The 13,407-nt window shown below is 49.8% G+C and overlaps 1 protein-coding gene and 1 non-coding gene across 5 annotated transcripts in view; one reads left to right on the top strand and one right to left on the bottom strand.

Annotated features, from left to right (window-relative positions):
• Positions 1-1,462: 1,462 nt before the first annotated feature.
• On the bottom strand, positions 1,463-1,544 carry TRNAL-UAG (transfer RNA leucine (anticodon UAG)). The gene has a single exon. It is a non-coding gene; the product is annotated as a tRNA-Leu (tRNA).
• Positions 1,545-1,915: 371 nt separating this feature from the next.
• EEF2K (eukaryotic elongation factor 2 kinase) overlaps positions 1,916-13,407 on the top strand; it is a 73,668-nt gene continuing 62,176 nt past the window's right edge. The window contains exon 1 of one of the 4 annotated variants that reach the window (XM_045776430.2): positions 1,916-2,032. In XM_045776430.2, coding sequence (XP_045632386.2) covers positions 2,008-2,032 — 25 coding nt within the window. In that variant the 5' untranslated portion in view covers positions 1,916-2,007. Of the gene's footprint in view, positions 2,033-9,267; positions 9,574-10,029; positions 10,123-13,407 lie in introns of those variants that run through there. The other 3 variants (XM_045776429.2, XM_045776427.2, XM_087869860.1) reach the window with 3 other exon arrangements.

The following is a 13,407-nucleotide window of genomic DNA, read 5'->3' as shown; positions in this document are numbered from 1 at the left end:
CAAATCTGTATCATTTGTTCAGAGTGTTCTCTTGACCTCCAGACTTCTGTGTCCAACCCCTGCTCAAGCCCATGTCCCACATCTCAAATTCAATGTGAATCCAATTGAAATCATCTTCTCCAAGAAAAGATTCTTCATCCTGTGTTCCCTCCTAGGGAGAGGAGAGGCACCACTGGTGCCACCAGCCAGGGGCTCAAGTCCCAAACCTGGCCATCACTTTTGACATGTTCTTCACATCTTCATCAGGGAGTTCTGTCCAATCACTTCCAAAATGTCTGACCCACCCTTTCCTGTCCTACACACTGTCACAACCATGGTACAAGCCACTCTCCTTTCTCCTAGACAGCTGCAGTTCCTGCTGCCAGAGGGAACTTTCTAAACCCAAAATTGGAACATGCCATCCTCCCATTTAAAACCTTTTGATGTTTTCCCATTGCCCTGAGGATGAAGTTCAAAGCCTCAGTGGGGCGTGCATGGCCCTCCTTGCCAACACGGCTGTCTCATCTCTTGCCCTTAGTCCTTGCATGCTGCTCTCTGCTCAGCTGCCCCGAATTGCCTTCAAAGCATCTCAAACTCACCAGGCTCTCATCTGCCGCTAGTATCTTCCACATGCTGTTTCCTCTTCCTGGGACTCCCCTCTCCCACCTTCACAGACCTGACCTCTCAATTTCAAGTCCCAGCTAAATGTCACCTCCTTGGTTGACGCTGAGCCAGGTCAGCACGCACTTTACAACACTCCTCACAGGTGTAATTTGAAATTACCACAGCTGTAAAACTGAGGGACTAGACTTGCCTGCCTTGTGTGCTCTGTAGCCTCAGGACGAACTTGGTTTATGGCACACAGTAGGCCTTTCAATAATAGTTATGGAATAAATAAATAGATGAGAGCCCCCTGAGCCAAGCCTGAAGACCAACTAGGAGGTGGATCAATGAAGCTGGGACCTTAAGGTTGATAGCCCCACGTGGGACAGGCCCTCTGATGCCCCAGCCTTTCGTAGGGTCACCTGACAGACTTCTGCCAACAGAGGTTTGTGGAGTCAGCTGGAGCGCTCCGTAGGACACAGAAGGGGCTGGAAAGGAAATTTCCTTAACTCAAGTCTTAATTAAAATCACCCCACCTAACCTTTGTTCTTGCGGAGTAATGAGGTCTGCTCCCTGTGGCCTCCAGCCCTGGAGCATTAAATTAAAGATGCAGGCAGTCCGCTGGAAACTATTAAAGTTATCTCAGACGCTTTCCCCTTGGAAATAGGGAGACACTTCTGATTTTCTTTTAGGTAGCTGGATTGTTGGGTTTGTGTACTGGGTTAGGGCAGGAGAGGGCCTGGGCTGCAATTTCTTCCTTTCTCCATTCGCTCTCCATTCCTTTTTTTTTTTAAGAGCGTAAGAAAAGAGCAGAAAGAGGCACTGGGAAAGGATGACAAACAGATTGAATAATTCAAGAAAACAAGGATCTCCAAGGGTGTGGCAGCGGTGGGATTCGAACCCACGCCATCGAAATGACTGGAGCCTAAATCCAGCGCCTTAGACCACTCGGCCACGCTACCGCCCGTGGTACCAGTTTCCGCTGAAACTATATTAGTCTAATGACGTGGCGTCTCACGCTCCGTGGCCCCACCCTCTTAGGTTTGCGCATGCTCGGTACCAGCCAAGTGTTTCCTGCGCCTGTTGAAGGCGTCTTGATCCCTGGTTCCCTTTTGCGTTGTGGAATCACGGTACTTTTGTGATGGGCAGCAAAAACTACGAACTGAACGCAGCACTACAAAGGAAAGAAGAGTTCCCAAATGTTAAACGTTAATATTCAGTCCTCACGTGTGTGTGCATTGGATTTGCCGTGTGCGGCGTATACTGTCTACGGCCACGCGGGGGCGGTGCCGCGCTGTACCTTCCTCCCTTTCGGGGCTGCGGATCCCGCCAGGAACCTTGCTTTGCACAAAACCCGGCTGGGTCTCCATCCTGCGGACTCGCCATTCCTACTTCAGGTCAGCTCTGCAAGCCCTTGGTGGCCCCATGGTTTGGTCCCTGCCAACGGGAGGTAAGAATCACCGGTCCAGGTGAATGTTGTTACAATGTCAATGATGTTGTTACGGATTATTTGCTTGTTGGGATCCCTCAAAGGTACCTCTTGTCTGCATGTTAGAGAGGGAGAACTGAAGTGCAGAGAGGCTAAGTGACTTGTATCAGCTGCCCCAGGACCCAAGATTCCCCTCCCAAGACCCAAGATTCCCCTTCTTCTGTGCAGGCTATTTCAGTGTTTTCTGTTTTAATGCAATAAATACAGAGCAAATATACAATACATAAGTACATAGCAAATTTCTAACTCCCATCACCCCAAATTAATTGTTAACATTTTGTATGTTTGCTTCAAATAGTCTTTAATAATAACTACACTGACCAGTATACATAGATAAGATTCAAGTCTCTTTTGATACCCTCAAGTTCGATTCCCCTTCCTCCTTCCTCAGGAGTCTCAGATCCTTTTAGTCCACTTTTTTCTAACTTTACGTACTCTTAGGCATATCCATCTCCTTGCATGCTTAAGGAAAATAACAAAAATACAGTATAGTAAAGATATGCCGGTGGGTGTGGTAAGCTGAAATGCCCCCCAAAGATGTCCATAACGAAATCCCCAGAACCTGTATGTTACTTTATGTGACAAAAGGAACTTTGTTGGTGTAATAAAGGAGCTAGAGATGGGGAGATTATTCTGGATTATCCACGTGAACCCAGTGTAATCACAAGGGTCCTTAGAAGAGCAACACAGGAATCAGAGAAGGTTTGAAGATAGAAACAGAGGTCCCAGTGATACCACAAGCCAGGGAATGCACCAGAAGCTATAAAAGGTAAGGATGCACCTTCTCCCATAGAGCTTATGAAAAGGAACACAAGTGCCTGACACCTTGATTTTCAGACTTCTGACTTCCAGAACTGTAAGATGACTGTGTTGTTTTAATCCACTCAATTTGTGGAAAATTGTTACAGCAGTCATTGGAAACCAGTACAGTGGAAAAACCAGTGCATGGGCTTGGAAATCACATAGTCTGAGACTTGACTGGCTGTGTGACCTTAGGAAAACTACTTCTCCCTGGACCTGTCATTCATCCCTGTGATCGTGGGGTGATAATAATACCCACATCACAGGATTGCTGTGAGAATCACAGTCATTCATTCTGCTGATACTCCTTGAGCATCTGCAGCAAGTCAAGCACTCTTCTGGGCGCTTCATACCCCAGAATGAAGCAGAGGAGGATTGAACACGGTAATGTACGCCATGCACTTAAAGATTTTTATTATTTATTTGACAGAGAAAGAAAGAGAGAGATGAGGAGCAAGGGGAGAGGAAGAAGCAGGCTTCCCACTGAGCAGGGAGCCCAATGTGGGGCTCGATCCTAGGACCCCGGGATCATGACCTGAGCCCAAGGCAGATGCTTAATCCACTGAGCCACTCAGGGTGCCCTGTGTCATGCACTTAAATGTATGTAGTGTGGATGTGGTGGTGGTGACTCCAGGGACCTAAGCTCTCCTCCCAGTACCTCCGTGTACTCACTACCAGAGTTCTTGTCTGGGCGCTGACCAGTTGGTGGTGTTATTCCACGTACATCTCCCTACCCCTCCTTTAAGCAGGTGTTTGAGTCTCTCCCAGGACCATGCTGGGCCTTTCTAGAATGTCATCTCCAGATTGTGTCTTGTTCACCCAAAGCTGTCTCCCCAGAACCTAGAACAGTATTGGCCACAAGACTCCTCCTCGTACTCGTGGTTTTGCGTGCTTGGTTAGGGCCACTCCATCTTGTTACATGGGCCCAGACAAAGTCAGAGGCAAATGCTTTGGCTGGAGCTGCCTAACACAAGAGCTCATAGAACTTCAGTCTGGACGTGGCCAAACTGTGGTCTATTCTTCTGGAAGATCACCTGCAGCCACAAGCAGGAAGCAGAGACCTATTTAGGATTCCCCCCGTCATGATTCAGCATTCTGCTATAGTTGGACCATGTGCTGGGAGCAAACTTCTGCCACCCCAACCTTCTCTCTGATAATTTAATTCAAGTGAACATTAATCCTGCACTTACTAGGCCTGACCAGGCAAAGAGCAGGTCTTCTAGGAGAAGGAGAGCTGCTTCCAGAGCTGCCCAGAACCCTCATGCCAAAAATCCCATGGAAGCAAGGCCATGAGCTCATCTGCTCCACTGAGCAGTTCTCTCCCGGCCTGTCTGGGCTCCCACAGACGTGCTGACTCGGCTTCTGTGCTGATTGATGTCTTCAGGGGTGCAGTTTGAAGAGAGGGCAGCTTCTGGGCAAAGCCAGCCCCAGCCAGGCGAGGGGAGGGGAGGCCACAGAAACCAGCGCAACTGGACTGTTTCGTTTTGGGGTTTTGTTTCATTTTGTGAAAGTTTGGGTTTTGAAGTGACATTTAAAAATAACTTTTGCAAAAGTAATACATGTTCCTTGTTGAAACTCGAGGAAACGAGAAGCACAAATAAGTGTAAATTCGAAATGTAGGGGCACCTGGCTGGCTCAGTCGGTAGAGCATGCGACTCTTGATCTCGGGTTGTGGGTTTGAGCCCCATGTTGGGTGTCGATATTACTTAAAAATGACATTTAAAAATAAATAAATTTGAAATGTAAGGCAACCCCACTGTAAAATTTTTTTCAAACATCATGTCATATGTATAAAGTAAAAGCGACATTCTCTTCCTCACTGCCGCTGTCCTTTACAGCTGAATCCCACAGCTCAGAAGTCCCCACTGTAAAGAGTAATCTTGAGCTGTGCTTCTGGATCTTTTCCTAGACAGATGTGTGGGCAAACGCCTCACTCTAATCCTGGGGTTTGCTTTGCAGAAGGCGAAGTGAGAAATGAACCACCCAAAAGACACAAGTGTGGTCATTTCATAGCTTCTGTGAGTCATAACTATACACAGGCCGTTTGATGGTTCTGTGATGGGCTTCACTTCTTATGCCCAGTAGGCCTGGGACCTTCTGAGCCAACGAGGTGAGCCAAGGAGGACTTTCAAGTTGCTGCTTTGAAGCATCTCGCTATGGTTCCCAAGAGTTGGGGGAGGGGTGTAGGGGATGAATAGTTGGGAGCCAGGATTTTTAGGGCAAAGAAACTACTCTCTAGGGGCACCTGAGTGGCTCAGTCGTCAGGCGTCTGCCTTCGGCTCAGGGCGTGATCCCAGAGTCCTGGGATCGAGCCCCACATCGGGCTCCTCCGCTGGGAGCCTGCTTCTTCCTCTCCCACTCCCCCTGCTTGTGTTCCCTCTCTCGCTGGCTGTCTCTTTCTTTGTCAAATAAATAAATAAAATCTTAAAAAAAAAAAAAGACTCTCTATAATACTATAATGGTAGATACCTGTCATTATATGTTTATCTAGACTCGTGGAACGCATCACACCAAGAGTGAACCTTAATGTGAACAATGGACTTTGGGTGATAATGATGTGTCAGTGTAGGTTCATCAGTTGTAACAAACGTACCACTCTGCAGGGGACATCGATAATGGGGAGGCTCTGCCTGTGTGGGGACAGGGGAGATATGGGAAGTCTCTATACCTTCTGCTCAATTTTGCCGTGAACCTGAAATTGCTCTATGACCCCTGTGGACACGGCCTCCTGTGGACAGGGGACCTGAGCAGTGAACACCTGAGAGCCATTTCCCTTCTGTGGCCTGTGTGGCTAGTGTGGTTCTCCATCCCTGTCTGAGCCTGTGCAGAGATTATACCCATGTCCTTGAAGCTGGGAATCGCCACGTATCTGTGATTACAGGGCCAGTGCCCGTAAGAGCTGGACGACTGTTTCTGGTGACCTTTCCTCTGCTGCCACACCGCCAAGCACCAGGGTGAGATGGGGACTCCATGAGTACTTTTTTGGGGGGCTAAACAGCTTTGATGTGGTATAATTCACAGACCATACAATATACCCATTTAAAACGTATAATCCAGTGTTTTTTTAGTATATTCAAAGTTGTGCAACCATCGCCACGATTAATTTTAGGACATTTTCATCATCCCAAAAAAGAAACCCTATACCCATTAGTAGTCACTTCCCATTCTCCCCAAACTCCCTTCCCAGCCCCAGGCAACCACTAATCTACCTTCTGTTACCATGGATTTCCCCATTCTGGATGTTTCATATAAGTGAATTTTTTAAGATCTTATTTATTTATTTAAGTATGAGAGAGCGAGCGAGCACACAGATGAAGGAGCAGAGGGAGCGGGACAAGCAGACTCCGTATTGAGCGTGGAGCCCAATGCAGGGCTGGATCCCATGACCCTGAGATCATAACCTGAACCGAAATCAAAAGTCAGATCGCCAACTGACTGAGCCACACAGGTACCTCTCTTTTGCTGACTTTTAGATTGGGTTCCTTATCTCTTTATTGTTGAGTAGTAAGAGCTCTCTATTCTAGCTATGAATCCCTATTCAGATACATGATTTGTGAATATTTTCTCCCATTTTCTGAATTGTCTTTTTACTTTAAATAAACAAATATATATATATACACACACACACACACACACACACATATATGTTTGACACAAAATCAAGGGGTCCTGGGTGGCTCCGTTGGTTAAGCCTCCCACTTTTGATTTTGGCTCAGGTCATGATCTCATGGTCATGGGATTGAGCCCCACATCGAGCTTGTGCTGGGCATGGAGGCTGCTTGGGATTCTCTCTGCCCCTTTCCCTCTGCCCCTCCTGCCCCTAATTGCATTCATGCTCTCTTTCTCTCTCTATCTCTCAAAAAAAAAAAAAATATATATATATATATAGAGAGAGAGAGAGAGAGAGAGATGACACAATCACAATATTACCTTAGTTGCAGGTGTGACTTTTTGCTTTCTTGATGATATCTTTTGCGTCTGTGGGTTATTGAGTCCCGTAGATTACTCTGGTGGGAAAGGGGGAAAAAACCCAACTTCCTGTTAGTGGAAAGAGGGATTTTCTAACAGAGGCAGGGATTTTGTCCCTCAGAGCTTGAGGAGATGTTTGTCCATGTGAGAGGAGGAAGGGCAGGTTTTGGGACAGGGGACCAAGGCTGGAGTGTGCTGATGAACGGTCCTCTGTGAAGGGTTTCCTTTTCCTCTTGGATGCTGTGACATCACTGGTATGGGTTAATGTTTTCCCTCCTATATTCTTTTTTGTTACCCAAACTCTTCAGTAAAGTCTGAAGAGCTTTGTGTGATGGTTATAGGAGGAGATTAAGGACCAGGCAAAAACCAAGAATGATCTGGTCCACATCTCTTTGCTGAGGCCACCCAGGGTCCCCGTCTTCCTAAAGCTACTGGAAGTGATGCCTACTTTTCCTTCAGGCCCCCACTCAAATGTCATTTCTTCAGAAGAGCCTTCCTGTGTCCTCTCTCATTGCCTGCCACACTTCTCACTCATGGCATACCTGGCAGTTGAAGTGGCATGGCATAATGACTATGCGAGAAATTTCCAGTCTTCCATTTCTTACCCCATTAGACAGCTCTCCGAAGGCAGGCCTTTCCCCCAACTCCTTAGCACAATACTTGGCATGCAATAAGAGCTTAATAAATATTTGCCGTTACAATGAATGTCCAGAAACCCTACGCTTAAATCCTACAAGCTCAACAACTTTCTGGAAAAGAGAGATTCTCTTTTTTATGCTTGCTAGAAAAGATCCAGATTAGTATCTCATTGGGCTACAGGGATGAAATATGCTGACTGGCCAGGTCTTGTCATCTGTCCACTCTTGGCCCCAGGTCGGTGGGGAGGGCTGTTCTCACCAACTGAGAATAGGGTGGGCTGGTTTCCTGAAGACTAATCAAGATCCTCTTGCAAAGAAAGGGAACTTCTGCTGGGTGGACAAAAATACAGAGGCTCAGAGGAGTTAATTAACTTGCCCAAGGCCACAGAGCTATAAGTGGTTAAGTAATACAGTGGGGTTTTTTTTGTCTGGCTTTGGACTTGGACAGATTAGCTCAGAGTCTGTTCCTGCCCAACTTTCCCACGGTCAGAATTTCAGGTACAATTTTGTCTTGCCAAAAGCTAGAGTTTTCCCAAGATGACTAAAGGAGCCAACACTTCAACCCAAAATATCTACTAGCTCTTGTATTTTCCAAAACTTGTAGCACAGAGGCCAAATGATGGGTTTCAAGACCATTTTATTTTTTTCATTCACCCCACCACCTTATGAGATGCCGCCTGTCTGTCATCCCCCTCTTCAAGCTGCATGAACTTGAACCTGCCCCCCCCCCCCCCCCCAGGCCACAGCAGCTGGTAAGCTGAAGGCCTTTGGTCTCCCAGGGGAATCTCTTTGCTGGGCTTCTCCTGGGCCAAGACTCAGCATGCCCTCCAGCTTCTGCAATGTAGATGCCCTTTGCCAAGAGGAGCCACCTTAGAAATCTTCTGGGCAGGGACACCTGGTTTGTCTTGGTTGGAGGAGCCTATGACTCTTGATCTTGGGGCCTTGAGTTCAAGCCCCATGTTGGGTGTAGAGATTACTTAAGTAAATAATACTTTAAAAAAAAAGAAGGAAATCCTTTGGGCAAATTTATGTCTAAGACCCTCAGTTTTATGATCGGTGAAGTAGAGCTAATGCAACCTACCTCCCTCCGTTGGTGTCAAGATAGAATGAGATAAATCGCTCAATAAACAATCACTTATTTTTATATTTGAAATAAGAGTTGTGAAATTTCTAAAATTTTACTAGAACAGTATCTGGAAGGATAGAATATCAACATGTTCACAGTAGTTACCATTAGTTTTATATTCTTTTCTTCTTTATACCTTTCCATATGTATCCACTGCGCAAATATCTATTAAGCATTTAGCATGCGCCAAGCCCCATGCTGAGAGTTAGGAATACGGCAATATACTAGAACGGTAAGGAACGTCTAGAGGGGATAGTAAATAATTACACAAATAATTGCAATTTTTGTAAGTGCCTAAGTTTTTACAAAGCAGAAAACAGAAGGAAAAAAAAAAGCAATTTCCGATAAAGATATTTAAATTTACGCGTGGAGACTTAATGAGATGGATTTCTAGTGATTTTGGAAAGGACTTCTCGGATTACCCGCCGGGAGAGCGCCCCTTCGCGGGTGGGTGCTTGGCCAGACCCTCACGGGTGGGGACGCCCGTGTGCTCAACAGGCGGCGAGGCGCGGACTCAGCGCGCTTTTCGCGCTGGAGCCTGGAGACCCTCCTGGCAGCTGCAGGAGCGCTGACGGCCACCGGGGGGCGGCCACGTGAGCGCCGCAGCGTGCGCCCGCCGGACCAGAGCCCCGCCCCTGCCCGCAGGCTCGTGCCCCAGCCCCAGCCCGGCTCTAGCCAGGATCCGACGCCGGACGCCCCGCGCTGCAGCTGTCCCAGCTCCCCTGACTGTCATCTGCGTTCCCGCCCCTGGCCCGCGTCCCCCACGCCCCGAGATCGATCCGACCGCCCTGCGCGGCCCCCGCTGCCTCCCCTGAGCGCCGGCCCGTGCGCCCCGCTCGCTGCTCCCCGGCACTCTCGGGGGGCCCGCCCGCCCTGCACCCTGGAGCACCGGGCCGCGAGCCTCTGCCAACTCCTCTGGATCTTCGCGGCCGTGAGCAGCGGCTGCAGTGCTTGTCCGCCCGAGGGAGGTAAGTGCGGGCGGCGAGTAGCCAGGCGGACGGGGACCGGGATCCGGCGCTGCAGGCCTTGGGCGCCCCGGTGCACCGGCGCTTCGAGCGCGTTGTGTAGTGGCTTGGAAGTGGGGTCGGAGGCGGCGCAGAGAGTGTGTGTGTGTGGGGGGGGACGCTGCTTCTCTGGTTTCGACTCTTTGGGGCTCAGTGTTGGCTTCTGTAAAAGGGGTGGGGGAAGTCATGCAGATTAACGGCAGTGTCTGTTGGGAAAACACTTGGCACACAGTCGGCTGGGAGAGGCAGTTTGGGGGCCTCCGCCCGGGGCTTCTCGGAACCCGCACAGGGTGCGCGCAGCGCTGCCTTCCTGTCTCCTGCAGGGCACCTAGCCGCATCCCCTCCCCTGAACAAGAGGCCTGAATTCCTGGAACCTCGAGGACAGTGTAGACGCGCCCTTGCTGCATTGTTGGCTGCGGGAGGGAGTTTGGGTGTTGGCAGGCTCCGTCGACATGTGCGCCAAGGGCCGGGCATTGATAGGCGAGTGGCGGCGCGGAGGTGGAGGCCTCCCGGGTAAGTCCCGGCCTAGATCTGTCTGTGCTCGGGTGGAGGATTGCGGGCAGCCAGCCTAGCTGCGTCCCTAGTATGAGACATGGGCCGCATGGGAGGGGGCCGCTGCATCTGCTGTGGGGACACTCTGGGAGCCTGACTTCTGGGTCCTCGGCCCTGGACGCTGCTTGCCTTGGGGCCACAGTTTCAGCCAGGAAGTTGAGTGACATAGTCCAGCCCTCTGCTTTTACGGAGGAGGAAACCGAGGCCCAGGGTTGTCGTAACAGCTAACAGGCAAGGTCCACCAGCTGTGGACTAATCTAGCAAGCAGGTGGGAGCCTGGGAACCGGAGCCGGCGACGCCCGCTGTGTGGATGTGTGTGGAGGGGGAGGTGCCTGGGGAGGCTTCCTGGAGGAGGTGATGTTTGAGCTGATCTAGAAAGGATGCCAGTGGAAGGAGGTAGGGTTTGGAGATAGCGTGTGCACACATTCATTTCTTTGTTCATAAATTAGCTTAACAAGTATGATAAAGCTTCTCAATATGATGTGAATTCAGGAGTAAGGTAGCTGGGATTGCCATCCCCCCTCCTTGAGTTCCCTTCTCAAAGAGGGCAGTGTGCAGGGGTTCCAAGTTCTTCTCTTCTGCAGGGGTGTTGGGGGAGGCAGGAGGTCAGGGCCTGATGATCACTTGAAATGGCCCCAAGATTACATAGGATTAATTGTGTACATTCTGCGACTTACAGTTTCTCTCTTTTGTGCTTTTGGTGACAGAACACTACTTTTTGACTGATTAAGGATATAGTCCCGATTTTATCTTGAACTGTTTTTAATGTGCTATGTGGCAGAGATGGCAGTTAGTCACCAGTGCGCTCCATCTCCTCTAACTGGAGTATTGCTGGCTGAATTCCTAGGCTCCCTCACAGTTTGGTGGGCTGCATGACTGCATTTGGGCTGATGGAATGTGAGCAGAAATAGCGTGTACCCCTCTCAAGCTTGAATCCTGGAGACCTCCCTCCCCCACTTCCCACATTTACCAGTGGATCTGGAGGGCTTGGAGGGGAAGGGGCCGGGGCCGGGGGCAAGCAGCCCAGAGTCTGGGTCCCTGAGTGATCGACCTGTGGACTAGAGCCCCCTTTTCTGCCTCCCCTGGGGGTCCATGTCTGCTGAGGAGAATGGGGCTCCAGTAAGCTCTGTGGAAGGCCTGGGGCTGTGCGTGGGACTTGTGGGCTGTGGCCTTCCCCTGGGGGTGGTCTGGCTGGGCTGTTCCACTGGGGAAGAGTGTCTTTAGGCCTTTTTTTTCTCACACTGCTCAGATCCCCCAAAGAAGGCTTGTCCAGTTTTTGGCAGGATTGGTGGCCAGTTGCCGGGACACTGAGAACAGTGTGGAAGAAAGCTGAGGGTCAACAGCAGAAACTTGGATTTGTCCAAGCTCCTTCTCTAGGAGGTCACTCTTTCTGGTCTAGTTCTTAAAGCTGAAGCAGAAAAAATTGATGGTCAGAACTACATCCAAGGTCATACTGGCTGGCTGGCCTGATAAAAAAATAAAAGTTTTTGTTGGAGAAGTCACTTCTGCTGCAGACTGTTGCCTTAGTAAACTGAGAAAGTTCTAGAACGTGATCCTGGTGGCCACCATGGGATGAAAGTGACTTGGATTTTTTTTAAAGATTTTATTTATTTATTTGGGATAGAACACAAGCCAGGGGACAGAGGCAGAGGGAGAAGCAGGCTCCCCACTGAGCAGGGAGCCAGACATGGGGCTCCATCCCAGGACTCTGGGATCATGACCTGAGCCGAAGGCACTCGCTTAACCGACTGAGCGTCCCAGGCGCCCCGCGGCTTGGATTTTTAAATGTTGCTGGATTAAACCCTTGTAGCCAAGGGTGATGGGCGCAAGCAAAAAGGCTTCAGACAAAGGAAGCAGCAGTCACTGACAGTCTCTGGGTCCCCAAAGTCCCAGGGCTGGGGACACCCAGAGAAGCATTTCAAATGACTAGAAAGTTAGAGGGTGGAGAGTGTTCAGTTCTTCAGCTGTGACATTTTCTAGACCTAGCAAGGACTCCACAGGGAGTGCCTGGAAAGCACGTGGCTCAGCTGCAAAGAATTGCTCCAGGCTGCTGGTTCTCGAACTTTACTGCACAGCAGAACCACCTGTGAGCTTGTTGAAACGTAGATTGCTGGGCCCACCTCCAGAGTTTAATTCAGTGGGCCTGGAGTGAGGCCCGAGAATTTGCACATCTAACAAGCTCCCAGGTGGGGCCACTGCTGTTAGCGGTCCCATGACCAGTTTAGCAAGTGATGGCTGACTGGATTTAGCCTACATTGGCTTCACACCCAACTCCCTCACTTAATAGCCATGTGATTTTGGTTAAGTCACATAACCTCCGTCTTCCTCAGTTTTCTTCTCTGTAGGATGAAGCTGTGCCTACCTCCTGGCATTCAGGGGAGGCTTCCTGGAGGAGGTGGCATCTAACCTGGGACCCGAAGGATGAGAAGAAGAGTTGCCCTGGGGATGGGTAGGGAGGGCAGGCCAGGGTGTATGCCAGGCAGAGGGCACAGCAAGTGTGAAGCCCAGGGAATGGGCTTCGTGTCCTGCAGGGAGCTGAGATGAGCTAAGACGTAAGTGCTTTGTCAGTGATACTGAAACCCTACGAATCTGTTCTGTGCTACGTGTCTCCAGACAGGATTGCATTTGAGGGAGAGTTAACCACGGTGTGGAAAACGGGCTGCCTGGAACCATCGACAGTTACTCCTGCCTACATTTCTTTGGCCCCAGTGCAGTCACACGGCCCCGCCTAGATGATGCACAGGATCCTGGGAAATGTAGTCCGTGGCATGGCTGGGAGAGGGCAATAAATCTATTGTGGAGAGCTGTCTGTGCCACAGTAGCTTTTTCTGGTCCTTGGCCACCTCTCCTACCTCTTCTCCACTTTGCTCGCTCTGCTCCACTTTGTTGCACGAGTGCATTTTACAGATGAAGAGACTGAGATCCAGTAACTTGCCCAGTGTCACCCAGATAGTGGCAGAGACCGGACTTAAACCCAGATCTGTTTGTCCCAGAACCCTCTTGGGCTAGATCCTAGTCCTGAGTGCTTTTCGAGGGCCTCCCCATGATCCATGCTTTCCCACTCAGGATCTCAGCTGTGTCTCAGGCTAACTAACCCCCAGATGCCTTGTACTTATAATGGGATAGTCCCTCCACTGCACGCCTGCAATGCCCATGATATCAGTAGAAATTGCCAACTTTTCTCTAGTTACTCATTCATGCAACATGCATTTACGGAGAACCTGGTGTGGGCCAGGCATTGTGCTC

The sequence above is a fragment of the Ursus americanus genome, chromosome 2 (genome assembly GCF_024610735.1).
Source record: "Ursus americanus isolate L20-20 chromosome 2, mUrsAme1.1.p, whole genome shotgun sequence".
In the NCBI taxonomy this organism is placed as follows: Eukaryota; Metazoa; Chordata; class Mammalia; order Carnivora; family Ursidae; genus Ursus; species Ursus americanus.
Note: the sequence above shows the minus strand (reverse complement) of the source record. Positions and strands in the feature narration are given on the sequence as shown.